The 20806-nt window shown below is 45.2% G+C and overlaps 1 protein-coding gene and 1 long non-coding RNA gene across 2 annotated transcripts in view; one reads left to right on the plus strand and one right to left on the minus strand.

Moving 5' to 3' along the window:
• LOC308642779 overlaps nt 1-20806 on the plus strand; it is a 44450-nt gene that overhangs the window by 19738 nt on the left and 3906 nt on the right. The gene's annotated exons all lie outside the window — the stretch shown is intronic.
• POLD4 (DNA polymerase delta 4, accessory subunit) lies at nt 14443-16175 on the minus strand. Its single transcript, XM_081282095.1, has 4 exons — nt 15921-16175; nt 15596-15685; nt 15248-15359; nt 14443-14917 (listed from the first exon to the last, which is right to left on the minus strand). The coding sequence occupies exons 1-4, from the start codon at nt 16015-16017 to the stop codon at nt 14893-14895; spliced, it is 324 nt and encodes a 107-aa protein (XP_081138221.1). The 5' UTR covers nt 16018-16175; the 3' UTR covers nt 14443-14892.

Consider the following 20806-nt stretch of genomic DNA (forward strand, 5'->3'; position numbering starts at 1 on the left):
TGAGCCACAATTCCAACCCCAAAAGAATCGTTTTATTTTCTACTCTTTTCTCACAGGAGGCAAGTGACTGTTTACAGCAAAATCACTACTATTGTAAGATACAGTTCATGATATATGGAGAAGTAAAATATATAATACTAGCACAGAATGGGGAGTAAATAAAATTATATGTTATTTTTATATTTGTGAAACACCAACAAGTTGCAATTAGACTGGCAAATTAATGATGTGTATCATAATTTCTAGAGCAACTATAATAAAAAGTGGTATAGCCGAAAAGCAAATAGAGGAAATCAAATGTAATACTAATTATACTCTATATTTTATATATTCAATATGTAATTTTATAATATGTTAACTAACAAATTATACGTAAACAAATTGTTTATTTCAGTTTCTCAAAGTCAGGAAACAACAGAGGAAAAAAGCATATGGGACAAAGAAAAAGCTCAAGCTGATAGACTTTGTTATGGGCTAAATTTGTCTGTCCTCAGAATGTGTGTTAGGGTTTAGGAGTGTAGTGCAGAGGTGGAGTGCATGCTTAGCCTGCACAAATCCCTGGGTTCAGTCCTCAGCCTGCACACACAGAAAAGTATGTTGAAGAACTAACCTTCAGTACTTTGGAATGTGATTGTGTTTGGAGGTGGAGTCTTTACAAGGTATTAAGTTAAAATTAGCTCATTAAGGTGAGCCCTAAATCCAAATGACTGATGCTCTCAAGAAAAGAGAAAATTTAAACACAGACATGTACAGAGGAAAGAGGATATAAAAATGGCAATTTATAGGTCAAAAAAGGAACTTTTGATTAGATCCTTTTCTTTTTTTCTTTCTTTTTTTTAAAGAGAGAGAATTTTAATATTTATTTTTTAGTTCTCGGCAGACACAACATCTTTGTTTGTATGTGGTGCTGAGGATCGAACCCGGGCCGCATGCATGCCAGGCAAGCGCGCTACCGCTTGAACCACATCCCCAGCCCCTAGATCCTTTTCTTATGGACCCTTAAAAGGAATTAATCCTGCAAACAGATCTCATATTTCTAGCCTCCAGAATTGTAAGAATATTAATCTCTGTTGTTTAAGACACTTATCTGTGGTTCTTTGTTATGCAACCTGTTTTTGTTTGTTTTGTGCTTACCTGAAACTAATTTTGTGGAGTGGTACTGGAGGTTGAACCTAGTGGTGCATTACCACTGAGCTACATCCCAAGCCCCCTTTTTTTTTTTTTTAAGAGAGAGTGAGAGAGGAGAGAGAGTGAGAGAGAGAGAGAGAATTTTTAATATTTATTTTTTAGTTCTCGGCGGACACAACATCTTTGTTGGTATGTGGTGCTGAGGATCGAACCCAGGCCGCATGCATGCCAGGCGAGTGCGCTACCGCTTGAGCCACATCCCCAGCCCCCCCAAGCCCTTTTTAATTTTTATTTTGAGACAGGGTCTTGTTAAGTTGCTGAGGGTCTCACAGAGTTGCTAAGACTGGCTTTTAATGTGCAATCTGCCTGCCTCAGCCTCACGAGTCACTGGAATTATAGGTGTACACCACTGTGCCCTGTAAGACATAGTAATTTACAGAGAACAGAAATTTATTTCATAGTTCTGGAGGCTAAGAAGTCCGAGATCAAGCCATCACAGCTTGTGAGGACCTTACTGTGTCTGCACATGGTAGAAGGTAGAAAGAAGTACAAGAGAGAATGAACTCCACGCTGTCACGTGGCAAAGGAGGAGAAGGACAAGAGTGTTGAATCCACTCTCATCCACTCCTATAGTGGCATTAATCCATCTGTGAGTGCAGTCTCATGACCTGAAACCTCCTGAAGGCCTCTCCTGCCAACACTGTTGCATTGAAGATTAAGTTTCTTTCATGTGAATTTTGAGGGATACAGGGCTGGGGTTGTGTGGCTCAGTGGTAGAGTGCTTGCCTTATATGGGTGAGGCATTAGGTTTGATTCTCAGCACTGCATATAAATTAAAAAAAAAAAAAAGATTTTGAGGGAAACAAAGAATCTGTAGTACAACTCCAACAAACTGATGTAGACTTAAACCCAACCATATTAATACTTCCTTTAAATATAAAACCTACAATTTAATACTCCCATTAAAAGGGATTATTAGACAGTATTAAAAAGTCAAGATCCAGGCTGGAGGACTGGTTCATTGGTAGAATACTTGTCTACAACATATGACACTCTGGGGGCTGGGGATGTGGCTCAAGCGGTAGCGCGCTCGCCTGGCATGCGTGCGGCCCGGGTTCGATCCTCAGCACCACATACCAACAAAGATGGTGTGTCCCCCGAGAAATAAAAAGTAAATATTAAAAATTCATTCTCTCTCTCTCTCTCTCTCTCTCTCTCTCTCTCTCTCTCTCTCTCTCTCTCTCCCCTCTCTTACTCTCTAAAAAAAAAAAAATATGACACTCTGGGTTCAATCCCTAGTACCCCTCCCACACATACAGAAATCAAAACTCACTATATATCTAAAAGAAACACTTTTAATGTACACAGAAAGTAAAATAATGTATTATGCAAATAGAATATATAAGAATTCTTGTTGGCTATATGAACATCAGACCAAGTAAACTTTAAGATAAAGAAAATTAGCAGAGATAAAGAGACATTTAGAAAAGGGTCAATTAAACAGAAAGATACAATCCTAATAACAAAGCTACAAAAAATGACAAACTAAAGGGAAAAACAGATGCACAATTGTAGCCAGATATTTCAAAACCTCTCTAATCAGTAACTGAGACAAAAACTAGACCAAAAAGCAGTACAATATAGAAAATCTGAACAGTATTTTCAACTATCATGATATAATTGACAGTAAACATCTCCACCTAATAACTGCAGGATGAATATTTGTTTCAAGCACAGATGGAACATTAGCTAAATGTTTTAGTTTGTTTTCTGTTGCTATAATAGAACACCTGAGGGCCAGGTGTGGTAGTGCACACCTGTAATAACAGTGATTTGGGAGTCTGAGTCAGGAAGATCACAAGTTCAAGGCCAGCCTCAGCAATTTAGTGAGGCCCTAAGCAACTTAGTGAGAATTTGTTTCAAAATAAAGTAATAATAATAATGATAATAATAGAACACAGGAAACTGAGTAACCTATAAAGGAAAGAGGTTTTATTTCATAGTTCTGGAAGCTAAGAAGTCCAAGTAATAATAATGTAATAAAAAAGGTGAATTTTATGTTATGTGGATATCTCAAGAATAAATCATAGTAAAAAACAAGGGGAAATTGTGGTAAAATAATTAAAACCACTTGCAAAAAAAAAAAAAAAGAATAAATTAGGAAAAGAGCAAGTTAAAGACAAAAGTTCATTCTTGGAGAAAAATTAAAATTGATAAATCTCTAGCAAGATTGAATAAAAACAGAAAGAAAATATGAATTACCAATTATCAGAAGTGAGTGATGTCACCATAGATTTTTAGATACTAAAGTATTAATGGAGTATGAACACTTTATGACAACAAAGTAGAGAACTTGGATAAAATGAACAAATTATTCAAAAACAACTTGCCAACAATGTCACAAGTAGATATAAACTCTGAATATCCCTGTAGTGCTAAAGAAGCTGAATTTGTAATTTAAAACTCTTCCTACATGGAAAACTCCAGACCCAGCAAAAAAAATCCAACAATAAGAAAAGATAATGATCAACCCAGAAACATAAAGTTGGATATCTGTTTAAAATCATTGGATGTAATATAGGACATTAACAGAATAAAAGGGGAAAATTACCTGTCTCATATGTGAAGGAAAGTTTGGGCTACAACCGCAAACTCCATGATCCCAAATGTTGGAATCCTAAAAGATCAAACACTTAAGTCTGAAATCCCAAAAGATAAAAATCTCGGGCTGGGGATGTGGCTCAAGCGGTAGCGTGCTCACTTGGCATGCGTGCGGCCCGGGTTCGATCCTCAGCACCACATACCAACAAAGATGTTGTGTCCGCCGAGAACTAAAAATAAATAAATAATTAATATTAAAAATTCTCTCTCTCTCTCTCTCTCTCTCTCTCTCTCTTCTCACTCTCTCTTAAAAAGATAAAAAATCTCAAAAATATAATTCTGGGAAAAAAATTTAAAATACATTTATCTATATTTTTTTTTAAAAGAGGATTTAAGAAACATAAAAACCAGTAGAGCACTACATAGGCTGCTTTACACAATAAAAATAGGCAATGATAGTATACATTTTTGTAAGCATAAACATCAGGTACACTGAGCAGTCACATGGTTATAACCAATATGGACAAACTGTATTCATAAAGAAACATGTCGTACTCACTTCAGCAGCACATATACTAAAATTGGAATGATACAGAGAAGATCAGCACGGCCCTTATTCAAGGATGACATGCATATTCTGAAGCGTTCCATATTTTTTAAAAAATGAAAGAAAGATGTCAAAAGTGAAATGTGTGAACACATACCACTGTGGTTGGTAAACGAATGTGCCCAGCTGTATAACTGCAACCATCTGAAATACCAAAAAATTATGTAGACAGCCTTAGTCTTTTGTTGAAGAGGAATCAAAAACTACAGTGGGTCACCACTGCATATATAAACAGTAGCCCAAAGAACGGAGGTCTCAAGAAATTTCATCTTTCACAATTCAGATGTATAAAAAGGGTATCTCTTCATTTATTGAGGAAGTTTCAACATTTTTATATAAATACACATTTCTTTCACATAAAATCATTGTCTAAATAGTGCACTTTCAAGGAGTCAAATTTGCAAAAAATGCATTAAACAAATTAGAACTCTTATAAAATTTTTTACAGGGGCTGGGGATGTGGCTCAAGCGGTAGTGCGCTCGCCTGGCATGCGTGCGGCCCGGGTTCGATCCTCAGCACCACATACCAACAAAGATGTTGTGTCCGCCGAGAACTAAAAAATAAATATTAAAAAAAATAATTAAAAAAAATTTTTTTACACATCTTTAGTATTAGAAATAATGTAAAGATGAATCGCATACTAGAGACATGAAAAATTGTGCTCTATATGTGTATTGTGAATTGAAATGCATTCTTCTGTCACGTATAACAAATTAGAATAAATAAAAAAATTTAAAAGATGAAATGCATAGTAAAGAACTGTAAAAAATGCTGACAATTTTAAATAGTGGGAAAAAACTTTAAAAGAAAAAAATAGAAAAGAAAATTTGACACGTAAAAAAATATTACAGGATAGATTATGGGCAGTTACACAGAGGTAGTCCATATGAGTTGGCCAGCGTGCATAATTAACTCTTTAGGAGTCTTGCATGGTGATGTTTTTCTTTTTTCTTTCTCTCTTTTTTTTTTTTTTCTGGTACCCAGGATTGAACTCAGGGGCACTCAACTACTGAGCCACATCTCCAGACCTATTTTGTATCTCACTGAGTCACTTAGCGCCTCACTTTTGCTGAGGCTGGCTTTGAGTGATCCTCCTGCCTCAGCCTCCTGAGCTGCTGGGATTACAGGCACGTACTACCGTGCCCAGTTGGTTTTGGTTTTTGACATAGCTTTCCTTGGAGAATATATTCACATTCATTTTCTACATGGTGCTGCTCTTCCTGAAAAAAAAATTTTTATGTGATTTTGATGTGCATCCCCTATTAAATTTTGCCACCTTCTGTGCCCTTCTTCTTGTGGTCCTCCTGCCTCAGCCTCCCAAGCCACTGGGATTATAGGCATGCGACATTGCACCTGGCAGATGACACATTTTTAAACTTAAGTTTTTATAATTGCCATATCACATGACCAATCCCTTCCCCAGAACTGGGCTTTCCACATCTTTTCTAGAGCCTTTTGTTTTGTTTTGTTTTCATAAGAATTTCAGTCTTCTGGATTCCACCTTTCGGGATTTCTACATTTGGGGTTTTAATCTTTTAAGATTGTGGTTTGGGGATTTATTTATTTATTTATTTATTTATTTATTTATTTATTTATTTTAAACACTTTATTTTTTTTTAAGAGAGAGAGAGAATTTTTTTTAATATTTATTTTTTAGTTATGGGCGGACACAACATCTTTGTTTGTATGTGGTGCTGAGAATCGAACCCGGGCTGCACGCATGCCAGGCTAGCGCGCTACCGCTTGAGCCACATCCCCAGCCCCCTGCCTCAGCCTCTTGAGTTGCTGGGATTACAGGTGTGTGTCACCAGGCTCAACTGTCCAGTTGATTTTTTATGAAAGTGCCCAGATAATTAAGTGGGTAAAAGAAGTCTTTGAACAGATGGTACTGGAACCACATATCCATAATAAAAATGAAAAAAATTCTCAAATCTTGAGCAATATCTGTTCATGAAATAGAAAATATACAAAGAATAAAGAAAGTTAGCAAAGCCAAAAGTTGGGTTTTTGAAAAAAATTGATAAATCGGATTTCATAAAAACTTGAAACTTTGGATCTTCAAAAGATGTTACAGTGTTAAGAAAATAAAATGCAAACTACAAATTGGGAGAATATGTTCACAATAGAAATATTTAACAAAAATTGTATATCTAGAATGTATAAAGAACTCTTGTCGCTCAGTAAGTAACCAAATAACTTGATGTAAATATGGCCCAAAAGGCACTGGGGTTGTGTGGCTCAGTGGTAGAGCGCTTGCCTAGCATGTGTGAGGCACTGGGATCAAGTCTCAGCACCACATATAAATAAATGAATAAAAGGCCCATCAACAACCAAAAAAATGTATATAAATAATTTCTTTTAAATGGCCAGAAAGAAGCTGGGTATAGTGGCACAGTCTGTGTTCCAGTTACTCAGGAGGCTGAGGAAGAAGAATCTCTTGATGCCAGGGTTTCCAAACTAGCCTGCGCAACATACTTAGACCTTATCTCAAAAAAAAAAAAAGGGAAAGGAAAGGAAAAAAGAAGAATGTCCAAATAACTTGTTGCAGGGCTCCATGGCACACACGTGTAATCCCAGCAACTGGGAAGGCTGAGGCAACAAGATCCCTGTACAATCTAGTGAGACCTTGTCTCAAAATAAAAATTAAAAATGACTTGGAATGTTTCTCTGTATTAGAAAGAGTGCCCCTGTGTACAATTACTGGTATCCCCTGCAAAAAAAAAAAAAAAAGACTTGTAAAGGTACTTCACCAGAGGAAATACATGAATGGCAGATAAGTCCATGAAAAAGATGATCATTGTTAGGAAAATGCAAATTAAAGCCATAATGAGATATCACACAAAGAATGACTGAAACATAAGACTAATAACAAACAGGGGCTGGGGATGTGACTTAAGCGGCAGTGCGCTCGCCTGGCATGCGTGCGGCCCGGGTTCGATCCTCAGCACCACATACCAACAAAGATGTTGTGTCCGCCGAGAACTAAAAAATAAATAAATATTAAAAATTCTCTCTCTCTCTCTCTCTCTCTCTCTCTCTCTCTCTCTTTAAAAAAAAAAAAAAAAAAAAAAAAAAAAAACAGTGAATTCAACTTGATTCATTTGTGACCCGCCTCTCCCCGATCCTTTGGACCATGGGTGTAGTGGCAGGGAGGTCAGATGTTCCTTCATCTGAGACTGGGGCCTGGGACACAAACCCCTTCTATCAACTTTTTTTTTTTTTTTTTTTTTTTTTTTGGTACTGAGGATTGAACTGAGGGGCACTCTACCACCAAGCTCCATCCTCAGCTCTTTTATTTTTTATTTATTTATTTATTTATTTAATTTATTTTTTAGTTGTAGTTGGACACAATACCTTTATTTATTTTTATGTGGTGCTGAGGATCGAACCCAGGGCCTCATGCATGCTAGGCAAGCACTCTACCACTGAGCCACAACCCCAGCCCAACTCTTTTAATATTTATTCGGGATTGTGGCTCAGCGGTAGAACACTCACCTAGCACATGCGAGGCCCTGGGTTTGATCCTCAGCACCACATAAATAAACAAAATAAAGATATTATGTCCAACTACAACTAAAAAAATAAATATTTAAAAGAAAAAAGAGTTCATCCATAAATATTAAAAAAAAAAATTTGTTTTTATGTGGTGCTGAGGATCGAACCCAGTGCCTCACGCTGCTAGGCAAGTGGTCTTCCTCTGAGCCACAACCCCAGTCCTTAATATTTATTTTGAGATAGGGTCTTCCTTAGTTGCCCAGATTGGCCTCAAACTTGTAATCCTCCTGCCTCAACCTCCCAAGTCCCTGGTATTACAGGCATGCACTGCCATGCCTGGCTCTTCTACTTCAAAAAATATTTTTTTGTGGGAATCATACCCAGAGCCTTTTATGTTTGGCAGGCAGTACTCTACCACTGAGCTATATCCCAGGCCCTCTTATATGTACTTTGGTCTCACTCTATTGGGCTGTTGATGCAGAAGTGCTCATTGGTCCCTTTCTTTCCTCCCTGTCTCTTTTCTCTCCTTCCCCTGCTACTCCCCTCCAACTTATCTATCTATCTATTTATACTAGAGATTGAACCAAAGGGTACTTTACCTCTGAGTGACATCCCCAGCCCTTTTTTTTTAAATTTTTTTTTTTTTTTTAATTTTGAGACAGGTTCTCACTAATTGCCTAGGCTAGGTGTCATTGTATTTGTGCTACCAAATTCCTCCCCAAAGGTTGTATTACTTTGGGCTCCCACCTGTTTCCCCTAAGCCTTGCCAACAGATATAAACAGCTGAGATTTTGCTGGTCAAATTAGAAAAAAGCTGAGCATCTTTTCATGTATTGAAGGGTGGACTGGAAACCTTTATTCCACACACAGTGCACACTAACAGGTGCCTGTATGCACTTGTTAAATGAACAAATGAGTGCCCTGATTATGTTTATACTGGATTCACCATGTTTGGACTGTTGTGAAACTTATCCTCTTGACAAGGTGTCCCTTGTCCCAAGGTGGGGCACTGCCTGGTAAAAGAGGAGACAGGCCTTCTAAAAGGAGTATGTCCTGGAACTTCCTCTTCCAGGACCCCACCCTAGGCAGGTAGAAGACCCTTCTCTCCCAGTGAAGGGGGTACAAAGAGTGCAGTGTTGTGAATCCAAGATAGCCATAAAACTACGTGTTACGTGGCCAGTGGCGTTTTACCCCAGTGGAATGGTTTCCATTGTTTTTGATATTTCATCCTGGTCTTCTCATCTACCTCTTCCTGCCTCTCTTTATTCTCATACTGCTGGGTTCATAGGTCACCTCTGTACAGGTGATTCTTCTCTGCCCCTGAATGCCACCATCTGTTGGACCTGGGCTCTGCATTGACACCTCGTACCAGATGTTTCCATTTGGGTGTCCTGCCATCATCTCAAGCTAACTGTATATAAAGTTGTCCTGTCTCCCCCTCCTGTCTTCCCCCTCCTGTCTTCCTCCTTCCCAATTTCCATTTTTCTGTCCATGGCATCAGCATTCTCATCCACCCAAACCCAAAATCTGAGTCATGCCTCATGCCTCCTACCCAATCTTCCCTTCCCAAACACAAATCGCAAATCGTGCCAACCTGTTTTGCAACATCCCTTGCAGTTCTTTGTCCTTCCTGGTGTAGCTGCTAATCCAGGGTCTCTCAGCACCCCATGTCTTGAATATTCAGTAGCTTCCCACTATGTCTTCCTGCCTGAAGTGATCCCCCCACCCCGCACACACCAGATCTCCTAGTCTCCCTTTCATGCCTGACCAGACAGATTTTCCAGGATGATTCCTTTTATCTTTTCAATCTGGGCCCCCAAACCTTCATTCACATCATCGTAGATATAGTCAGAGTTCCTTAGCCTCAGGCTCAAGAGCCTCTTTTTTGGCCACAGCCTACCTCACTGGAGTTATTCCATGTGTTTTAAGAGTGCAAGCCCACATGCTGTGTGGCCTTGGACAAGGATTTAATTCTCTGTGCCTGAGTTTCCTCTTTAAAATCACTTATAAGGAATTGTATAGTCATTTCTTGGGTGGCTATGAGGATGAAATGCAGTACACAGTGCTGGTCCTCACAGAGGACCCCTCATCCCTGGCCACACACCCCAGCCCCTCTGGGTTGTCTTTGTCCAGCTGGAATGCCATCCTTTGCCTTTCTACTCTTTTTTTTTTATTATTTTTTTTTTTAAGAGAGAGTGAGAGAGGGGGGAGAGAGAGAGAGAGAGAATTTTTAATATTTATTTTTTTAGTTCTCGGCGGACACAACATCTTTGTTGGTATGTGGTGCTGAGGATCGAACCCGGGCCGCACGCATGCCAAGTGAGCACGCTACCGCTTGAGCCACATCCCCAGCCCGCCTTCCTACTCTTCCTCACCCTTCAAGGACTGGCTGCTTCTCTTTTCCTTTTGAGGAGATGCTCTGCTTAGTATTTCTGCAGTGTTTCTCAGACTGAGGGAGGCTGTGGCAGGTGTGACCAGAGCATCTGAAGCCAGTCCTAGGCGCCACACACACACACACACACACACACACACACACACACATTTCCCTGGAGGATTCATTGTACTTGGTAATAAAGAATTTCATCTATTTATGTTAAAACAACTGCTCTAGACATTATCACAGAGAGGAATGCAAAATTGGCAGATTGTAAAGATAAGACATAGAACTGCTAAGAACATTCAGAGTGGAGCATCTACATCCAACCTGCAGGGGGTAGGTCCCACAAGCAGGTATGCCGCTGGTAAAGGGCTGCATGCAGGTGAGGTGAGGGAGGAGTAATACCAGTATCGAGGCTCCTGCTGGAGGGCCATCCCATGCTGCTCTCTGCCTCCGAGCAATCCAGACAGCGTGGTGTCTGTAGCTTTCCTAGGCTGCCTGGGGCGGTGCTTGTACTACATGGGATTTTAACTTTCCCCATATGTAGGCCTTATCTTGTCAACACCATCCTAAGCATCTGGAGTGCAGGTGTGGGGCAAATGGGTGGGAAGACAGGCTGGCTGTGAATTCTGGCCCTGGTGTTGATTAAGCAAGGCACATTTCCTCTCAGCCTCAGTTTCCTTATCTGTAAAACACAGATAATACATGATGAAGACTCAACTAGGTAACATTCTAGGTGTGTTCAGCACAGCAGATGGTAGGGACAAGCGCTTAGCAAACATTCCTCCCTGCAATGCCAGGCTGCCAGTAAACATCTGCTTCTCTGATATTTCACCTCCCAAATCTCCCCTGGCCTCATCCACTTCCCTGAAGGCCACCCTCCTCCTCATGTACTACTAGTTCTTGGCCCTCCTGACCTTCATGAAGACCTCATACAATTATGCCCTGTATCCTGCAGCATCTCCTCCCCTCCCTGTTGGACCATTCTCTTCCTGGTGCGATTGTGCTGCAGTATCACTTCATCTAAAACAAAAGGCAAAAAAACAAGCACAAATCCCCACCTTGATCCCATACTCTCTCTAGTTACGACTCCAGGTCTCTGTTCCCTGAACAATAAAAAGCCCTTGAAAGAATATTGGCATTGGCACACTCCCTGCTTCTACTTCAGCTGCCACTCCACAAAACTGCTGTCATCAAAGTCTCCGTGCCCTCTGCATGGCCAGACCCAACAGGCTGCACTTTATCAGCCTTTCTGGCCCAGGCCTGCCAGCCCTCCTCTGCTGATCTGGCCTCACCAGCTGCTCCTACCTCCTTCTCCTTGGCCCCTGAGCGTAGGAGGTTGCAGGACTGTCCTTGGACCACTTCTAATCTCCATCTACTCTCACTTAGGAAATCCTATGCATTCTTTGGCTTTAAATGCCATCTGAAAGATCCCCAAAGTAATATCTCAAATCTAGATTTCTCAAGAATGCCAGACTTAACGTACTCTCTGCCTGAACCCATCTCCATTGGGATGTGTCGCAGACACTTCAAATCCAACATGTCTAAAACTGAACTGTTGATTCCCCACCCTTTCTCACATCCTTCTCATCTTACTAATGGAAACTCTGTTCTTCTATTCACCTACTCCAAAACCTGGGCAGTTATCCTTGGTTCCTGTCCTTCAAGATCAGCAAGTTAAGATCAGTAAGCCCTGTCAGTTCTCCCTTCAAAATGCAGAATCTGGCCACTTCTTACCAGCTCTACCTCCCTACCCTGGTCAGATCACTGACACCTCTCACCAGGCCGACTCCAGCAGCCTCCTGAATGTCTTGGTATCGGTCTTCTTCCAGCTCTACTGTCTGTTCTCCACCCACACTGCAGTCATAAGTTCAATGATTTCATTGCTTAAACCCCTCCAGTGATCTCCCCCTCACTCAGAATAAAATCCAGATTTCTCTTCATGGCCTGCAAGGATTCATGGGACTGTCCTGTCATCTGTCTGGCCTCATTCCTCATTCCCCTCCCTTCAGTGCAGGTGATACCAGCATTCATGATATTCCTTGAACAAAGCTGGAAATGCTCCTGCCATGGGAGCTTTCCACTTGTTGTTCTGGAACACTAACACAGCTACCAGACTTGGCTCTTACTGCCACTAGTTCTCTCAGATGCCACCTTGCCAGAGACCTTTGCTGCTCAACCCCTCCAAATAGCTTCCCTGGCATTCTGGCCCCCCACCCCACCCTAAATTGCTTACCACCATCATAATTAATTTCCACATTTGTTTTGTCTGTCTCTTTAGCATCAGTAACATCCACAGGGACCTTTGGTGCCTGGCACATAGTAAGGGCTTAGCATCTGGGCAGGGTGTTGCGGGAGGTGTCGATTCTTGCGACTAAAGCACTTCAGGATCACTCCAGGGGAACACAAGAGACAGAAATACCTTTTTCTTTGGGGGTGCTATGACGGCTCCTCTGACCTTAAGGGTCCAAAGAAAGAGAGCGCGCAGGTGTGCACATGCTGACCCCTTTTATTGAGAAGAAGCCATTCAAATAAGGTAAGGGGTCAGGTTTCAAGGGGCTGAGTCTAGCTTCATGATGTCTGCTGTCAGCAGGTTGACTGACATCTAGGAAGGCCACACCCAAGAGTAAGAGAAGGGGACACACAAAGGGCGTTTCCACGGAACATTCTATCCCAAACAGGACAAGGGGTAATATCACAAAGGAACAGGTGAGCGTAGCTAGATCCCTGGGGATGTAGGAAGGCACACCCATGCATGAAGACACATTTGCGTTTCCTCTGCTCTCAAGATCAGGGCTACCGTCTTCAGTTACTTAAGCAACCAGAGCACAGGGTGACTGACAGGGCCACACCAATCAGGAGGGGAAGCAAACCTTGGTTACATGCTATGTCGGCCTCCCACAGCAGGGGACATGGTGTGAATTGGAAGAGTCTGTTGCATGTGGTCCCTGGTCTCTACACCATTTACCTGCTGTATGCTTTTGGGCACCTGAGCCACATCCCCAACCCTTTTTTTGTACTTTTTTAAAATTTAGGGACAGGATCTCACTGAGTTGCTTAGCACCTCACTTTTGCTGAGGCTGGCTTTGAACTCACGATTCTCCTGCCTCAGCCTCCCAAGCTGCTGGGATTACAGGCATGTGCCATTGCACCCAACTCTGAACCTTTTTGAGTTTCAGATCCCCTCTCTGTAAAAATCTACTGGAAGATTTTTTAGGAAAATTAAAGATAATACATTTAGGGCTGGGGATGTGGCTCAAGCGGTAGCACGCTCGCCTGGCATGCATGCGGCCTGGGTTCAATCCTCAGCACCACATACAAAGATGTTGTGTCCACCAGAAAACTAAAAAATAAATAAGTATTAAAATTCTCTCTCTCTCTCTCTCTCAAAAAAAAAAAAAAGGAAAAAATGATCTCTTGTTCTATCCATAAAAAAAAAAAAGATAATACATTTAAATTACCTGAGACATTGTCCATGTTCCATAACATGGACGTTAAAAAGGCTCTTAGTTGGGGCCGGGGTTGTGGCTCAGTGGTATAGCGCTTGTCTAGCATGTGTGAGGCCCTGGGTTCAATCCTTAGCACCACATAAAAATAAACAAATGAAATAAAGGCATTGTGTCCATCTACAACTTAAAAAAAAAAAAAAGGCTCTTAGTCTCTCAAGGCCTGTTTCCAAGGAGTGAATATGCCATCTCTGTCCACACCAGGACAGTAATGTGAAAGTAATGCCATATGAGAGTTTACTGATTCCCTTCTCCATGTCGTGCCCTGACCCAGAGTCCCCTAAGCATTGTTCCTAGCTCCAGTCAGCTCCCTCCCAAAGCTTCTCAGATGGTCATGTCCTGCAAGTTGAGACTTGTTCCAGCCCTGCTTTGGATCTAGATAGCCCCCAGATACAGGAAGAAGAGATGCTTTCTGGGCATATGTAGATCTCTCTGGACCTTATGATCCATGGCTTGCATGGATCCTACTCTGGTCAAGTGCCCATGTTTGCATGGTGGTCAACACTAGCAGAGTAGGTGTTCAGCAAGCACTTCTGGCAAGTTTTCCCTGGCTATTTAGAGAAGGTAACTATAGAGAGTTGTTCTCCTGTGTACCAGCAGGGGGCACTAGAGGTTGCTCAGCTCTAGTGGAGGTTCTGAGTCTGTCAGGAAAAGGAAAGGTGCTGGCTGTCCTGCCTAACTAGCAGGGGACTGCCATCTAAAGCAAGGCCACAGTGGGGACTAGTGGTTAGAATTCAGACTCATTGTTCTTTATTATAAGCATTGGTGAACCCCTTGCCCTGTGAGCTCAACCAGTTCCTGCTCTGAGCTTTCCAGCCTGCAATGGGAGTCCATCTTCACCTCCTGCTGCATCCACCTGCACCTGGCTGTGCACAAGACTGCAATGCCTTAGTTTAGGAAGAGTATGGCAGGCATTGTAAGGCCATGGCCAGGTCCTTGTCCCCAGAGGCCACTTTACATCTAGGAGGTGCTCTGCTTCAGCTATGTAGGTTCTCACAGGGGGCTGTAGGCACCTATTGGTTAGAGGTGCTGAGCCATGGAGACCTCCAGACTTGCTTGGCCTGAAAAATGTTCTTCTACAGCAGGGCTGGGCTCAGCAGCAGCAACTGATTGTCACTTCTCTTCTGAAGTTCTCAGCTAGCAGGAGTGCCAAGGACAGGAGGGCCTAGGTAGTATCTCAAAGGGGATAGAGATACCAGAGGCTGTGGAAGATAGGGTGGGAGGGGGGAGGGAGTCAGTTAAATCCCTTAATGTGACTTCACCAGCTCCAATCATTGGTCATTGTTTTTAGTCCCTTTGTACTAAATGGATTGTTTTTTGGACCTGGGTGCCTCCTACCCACCCCCTGCCATTAGCTCATAGGGATTAGGATTATTAAAGTAACCTGTCTTCCTGAGCCAGGCACCTTGGAGACCCTTTTTGCCTGCTCAGCAAGTACCTCCAAGCCCACATCCATTTCTCCCTCAGGTCAGGGGAGAGAAGGCCTAGAGAAGGCCCTGCCTCCCCTGAAAGCCCTCTTGGCCTATCCTAACCTGCACTGGAAGCGGGGGTCTCCTGGGTGGGTCTTCAGCACCTCACGCACTGCTGGTGGAGGCTCCAAGCCCATCTGCTCTGCCCGAAGCCAGCGCTGCAGCCGTGTGATCCCTGCCAGGGTGGGAAGAAGACTCAGGGGATTCAAGGGGGTAAGAAGAGTCCAGGCTAGAGAACACACTGTGTAGGGTTTGTCTTGAGAGCCTGTGCGCACCCCCCACACACACCATTCTCAGGAGTCAGTGTCCAAGAGGCAGGCAGATACTTGTATTATTTCCCAGACCTGGGTGACAGGACCAGCTCCAAGATGCGCTCTGTGGGCTGGGATGGGTGGCGAGTGGGACTCTCACCTGTGCAGGGCCCATACTGCCAGGCCAAGTCAAACTGCCTCAGCAGCTCCAGCTCCGCTGCCTCCTCGCTGGGGGACTGGGGCTCCTCCCCTGCAACGACAGGCTGCTCCTCAGGCCTGCCCAGGCCTTTGTCCTGCCCCTGGCCTTACAGCTGTACCACTGTTCCTGGCTCTGTCCCCACCCCCTTAACTCTGCCATTCCGCGGCCAGACCTTGGGTCGGACGGAAGTAGAGAACGGGCTAGCTTCCCCTTCAGTCTGTCCCCCGCCCACAGTCCTCTAGGGTCCCTACATGTCCACTCCTCTAGCCCCCCACACCTCAGAGACCTAGTTCTGGTGTCAGCTCCCCCTTGCTGTGCCCAGCGGGCCCCTCCTTCCTCTTCACAACAGGGTAGGAGTCAGTGATGAGCCGCTTCCGGCCCATGGCGGCCACCCAGGCAGGCGGAGAAGGAGGCGACTGCAGGGGAGAAGAGATGGGCCAGCGGCGCGCAAGAGACAGCTGCTGAGAGTGTGAGAGAGATGGGGCCAGAGAGAGATGGGCCAGCGACGGGCAGACAAGATGACCCAGACAAGCCGAGAGAGGAAGTCGCCCGATTCCAGAGAATGACGCCTGTACCCTACCCCCACAAACTTGCAAACATCAGAGATCCAAGCCAATGGTAGGCCGCCTCTTTGGGGCGGGGTCCTGGCTCTAGCCAATGGCAGGCAGCACAGGGCCAGGGGCGGGCCAGCTGTTGCAGCTGTGTTCTGCCGGAGGTGGGGTTAGGCCAGGGTGGGGGACCTGTCAAGATGCCCCAGACTTCACCACCTCCTCCTGCCCCCCATTGGTCTACATGGTCCCCAGGGACAGACGGAGCGTTATCCTCAGCCTTTCACTTCCCGTTTTTCCTTCCTAGGCAAATGTTCTTTTCAGCCTCATTAATCCCCGTGGCCGGTTTTTAACTCCCTTGAGCCCAGCTGGAACCTTCACTCTGGCCCCTGGGCCACTGAGTGCTGGGCAGACCGGAGGTCCAGAGAGAGCTAATCCAGCCCCCTTCTCGGCTTCCACCCCACCCTCATCTCATCTCGCCCATTGCCTGGCTGGAGAAGACCATGGGTCCCAAAGTTTTTCTCAGAGTTTGCACCCAAAGATACTGCCTGCTTCTAGCCAGGCGACTGACTTGCCAGCTCTCCTGGGTTCCCACAGTCTGCCCTGCCTGCCTTACTAGTCAGGAAGATTCCATACCAAACAAAGGACCACAGCAGGGATCTAGTCCCCTCTCACGTGTTTGGATCCTCAGTTCATTGGCAAAATCCGCCCTATTTCTCACAACAATGTGCATGTGAACAGAAAATAAGAGCAATGACCTAACTCTCATATTGCATTTACCATGCATCAAGTACTGTTCTAAGCAAATCTCCATGTAGTAACTGAAAATAGGTGTCAATTTTGTATGTCTGTGTGTGTGTGTGTGGTACTGGGGATTTTATTTATTTATTTATTGGGTACTAGAGATTGAACCCAAGGTCTCACTAAGTTGCCGAAGCTGCCCTTGAACTTGGGATCCTACTGATTCAGCCTTCTGAGTCTCTCTGATATTACAGGCATGAGCCACCACACCCAGCTTCAAAAAAAAAATATATATATATATATATTTTAGAGAGAGAGAAAGAGAGAGAATATGAATTTTTTAATATTTATTTCTCAGTTTTCAGCGGACACAACATCTTTGTTTGTATGTGGTGCTGAAGATCCAACCCGGGCCGCTCGCATGCCAGGCGAGCACGCTACCGCTTGAGCCACATCCCCAGCCCTCAAAATATTTTTTGAAGTAGGAATTATGATCACTGTTGTTAGTAACAGGTATTGTGGGCCTCAATCAAACCACTGGCCCTCCCTACACTCCAGGAGCTCACAGGCTTGCAGGAGAGAAGGGATGTACAGCTGTCAATGTGACACAGTAATTCTCAACAGAGGAGAGGGGAAGGGCGTGTCAGAGCTGTTGGGACCACAGGGATAAATAGTTTTGGAAGGCCTCCTGGAGGAGGTGGGCTGTTGTAAACAGTGTCTCAGTTCTCCACCCATGACCTTTGTCTCTTGGTCTCCTGTCTGCTGACTCACAGCTACTCCCACCTCCCCCTCACCAACTTCCTGGCAGCAGACAAAAGTGCTGGCCAGTGGGAGTCTGGGAACCAGCACTGGGACTGGTCCAGCACTAATCACCCTCTGGAGATCCCATCCGGTTCTTGCTTCCAGTGGTCAAGGGCTGATGCTTGCTCAGAGTCCTTTGCCTTCCTTCTTCCTAGTGCTCTGGGAACTGGGTTAAAAGGCGGGCTGGGCCCCCACTACACATGGGACAGAGATAATGTTCTGAGAGGAGACCACCAGAAAAGGGGAGGAGGAGCAGGACATGCCTTCAAGGGGTTCTTCCTGCCTGGCTATCTTCCTTGAAGAGAGCTGAGGAAGAAGGGACTGGGTGCACTGGGCAGAACTAGAGGGCCCTTCCTTGCCTTGTTTGGGCTGGGCCAGGTCTAGTCCCTGACCTGCTTCATAGACTAAGTGGGTCCCACATCCAGGGCAGGGGCCCAGCTGCGGTGGGGAGAGCAGCAGGGAGGCCCAGGCTGGGAAGGGCATAGATATTAGGTCTAATCCGGAGGGACAACAGGACACCCAGGCTCTGGGACTAACAACCCCCAGGCTGGAGGGCCTCTCAGTAAGGGGCTCCTGGGCTGTTCCCTGAGATGTGTGGCTCCCACCTCCTGAGTTCACAAAGCCCTAAGGGAATAGGGCGCCATGGGTGGGGCAGACCCCTCCTCATTCCTGGTCCCTTCCACCCCTGAAAGCTGATAGCCGTGGGGCCTGCCACCGCCCAGGGAGCGTGAAATGGGGTGTGCCGCTGGGCGGCCACAGCAGCTCCCACTGCTGCCTGGGCCTATTCCCTTCTCTCCTTTGGCAGCCTCTGGCATCCTGACCTGCTCTATGGATACTCAGCTGTCCTGCCTACTGTCTCCAGCTCTGTCTGGCTCAGGCCTGGCTGTCCTCTGCCACCTGGCCTGGAATGTCTCCTATGATCTTCAGCACCCCAAGCCCCAGAAGGAGAAAGTAGAGTGGTCAGCCCAACTGTAGGACCCTTGGACTGGTCTTCTGGCCTATGGATGAGGGAACTGTCCCCCAAGCAGCATTCCCTCCCCTCCTAGTCAGATGGCAGTGGGATTGAGTCCTAAGGCAGGCATTGGCATTCAGAGAATTTAGAACTACCTTCTGACCCAATGGCATCCTTCCCCCACTGACTAAGATGTGCTACCTGCCCAGCTTTAGGTCATTTCCTCCTTTATTCTCCAGCCCCATCTTCCTCCTGTCCCATCTTCCCTAGAATCCCTGCCCCTACTCAGGCAGCTTCCTGGGCCTATCCCCAAACTCCTGTCCTTGCCTGTTAAAATTCAGTCCTCATGCTGATGGCCAGGTCAGGGGTCTGAAGAGGGAGGTGCTAAGTTCTCCTTTGGTGAATGTCCTGAGGCCCTAGCACAGGTTGCCTGTGATAGCCCTGACACCAGGAGGCTAGTGATGAGACTAGCAAGAGTTATCTTTGCATCTTGGGAACACTGAAGGCCCTTGCTTCAGGGCCAAGACCAAAGTCCTGGGGAACCTAGGAGAGCAAGGAATTGGGAATTGGGAGGGAAGCCCAGTGCCTTCCAGAGGGCCAAGGCTCACTACTGACCACTTCAGGAGAGGGGGATTAGGACTGGCTTAGCTCAGACCATGTGGCAGGATGGTGGGCCTCAGTGCTGCAATAATGTCCATGCCAGAGAGCCCCTTCCCTGGGTTACAGCGGGGCTTGAGAAGAGAGTCAGGTAACGGGGGTGGAGGGAGGAGAGTAGCTGCCTGGAGCTCAGTACGGTGTGGAGTATTGATCAGTTTTCCCTTCTCCCCAGCACTCCCCTTCCTCAGGCCCTCAGGCCCTGCCAACCACCCTGAAATGGAAATCATGCCAGCTTAGGAGATCCTGGGCAGACAGAGGAACACCCAGAATCATATCCTGGCCCCATTCCTTACCCTGTGGGCCAAATTCTTTCAGGAGCTCCTTCTAGTCCCTCACCATCCTCCCAAACACCCCTCATCTCCCTGGTCCAGGTCCTGGGACTTAGTGGGTTTAAGGGGCAGATCTCGGGGAAGGAAAATGCTCATGTGGGTCTCTGATGTCTCTTCTGCCTCACCCCACCCTCCACATCTCTTCTGGTCATTTCCCCCTTTCACTTTGGTCATCCTAGCTCTGGAGAAATTCTGGGGAGATTTGAAAAGGGGCCCCTCTGGCTATTTCTCACCTTGGCCACCAGGTGTCAGACTTTGTCTAGCTGGGAAGATGGTCCTAATTAATGGGTCCAATCCCCGCCCCCCCCCCCCCCAATCAGCCAAGACTTGGAGGTTGGGGCAAGTTGGGAAGGAACCTGGAAGTGACCTCTGAACTAGCTAGGCTGAGGACTGGAACTGTGGCTCAAAATCTTGCTCACAGTTAATTTCTCATTGCCCCTTCTACCACCCCATGGACAAAGGCTTTGTCCCCTGCCTGGAAATCCAGGTACCAGATGAGTCAGGGAGCCTAAGAATTTAAGGGACATTTTGTGGTTCCAGAGGAGAAGGGGGTGCTGAAAGAATAGGGCACCCAACTAGGCTTGAGTCACTTCTCCTTGCACTCTAGGCTAAAGGAGACCGAGAGCCTCTGTCTACACACTATGTGTTGGGTGTGTGTAAGATGGGTTATTGAATGAGCTCCTTGCTTAGAGAGGGGGCCCTAAGTCCTGGATGTTGGGTCAATCTGTAAAAGCAGGAAGCTGGCAGGGTCTCATGATTTGCCACCTCTCATCAAAGCCTCCTCTGTACCCACTCCTACCCTCCTGCAAGTTGCCTTCTGTCCCAAGTGACAGTTCCCCCTCTTGTGCTTATTTTCTCAGAACACAAGCACATTTCCAAGCACCGAAGATGACAATGAGCCTGGTGCAGTGGTGCACACTTATGATCCCAGCCACTCTGGAAGCTGAGGCAAGAGGATTGCCAAGTTCAAGGCCAGCCTTAGCATCATCAAGTTTCTGTCTCAAGACAAAAAAAAAAAAAATATATATATATATATATATATATATATATATATATATATATATATATATATGCTGGGTGCTGTGGCGCATGCCTGTAATCCTAGCAGCTCCAGAGGCTGAAGCAGGAGGGTCACAAGTTCAAA

Source organism: Spermophilus citellus (genome assembly GCF_964194105.1).
Source record: "Spermophilus citellus genome assembly, chromosome: 2".
Taxonomy (NCBI): Eukaryota; Metazoa; Chordata; class Mammalia; order Rodentia; family Sciuridae; genus Spermophilus; species Spermophilus citellus.

Excerpts from the sequence above, each read along its gene's own strand:
- POLD4 (XM_081282095.1), bottom strand. The coding sequence starts at position 16,017 with ATGGGCCGGAAGCGGCTCATCACTGACTCCTACCCTGTTGTGAAGAGG. Across the intron at positions 15,686-15,920 it reads GGAGCTGACACCAGAACTAG|GGGAGGAGCCCCAGTCCCCC; the intron begins GTCTCTGAGGTG and ends CTGTCGTTGCAG. Across the intron at positions 15,360-15,595 it reads GCAGTATGGGCCCTGCACAG|GGATCACACGGCTGCAGCGC; the intron begins GTGAGAGTCCCA and ends CCACCCTGGCAG.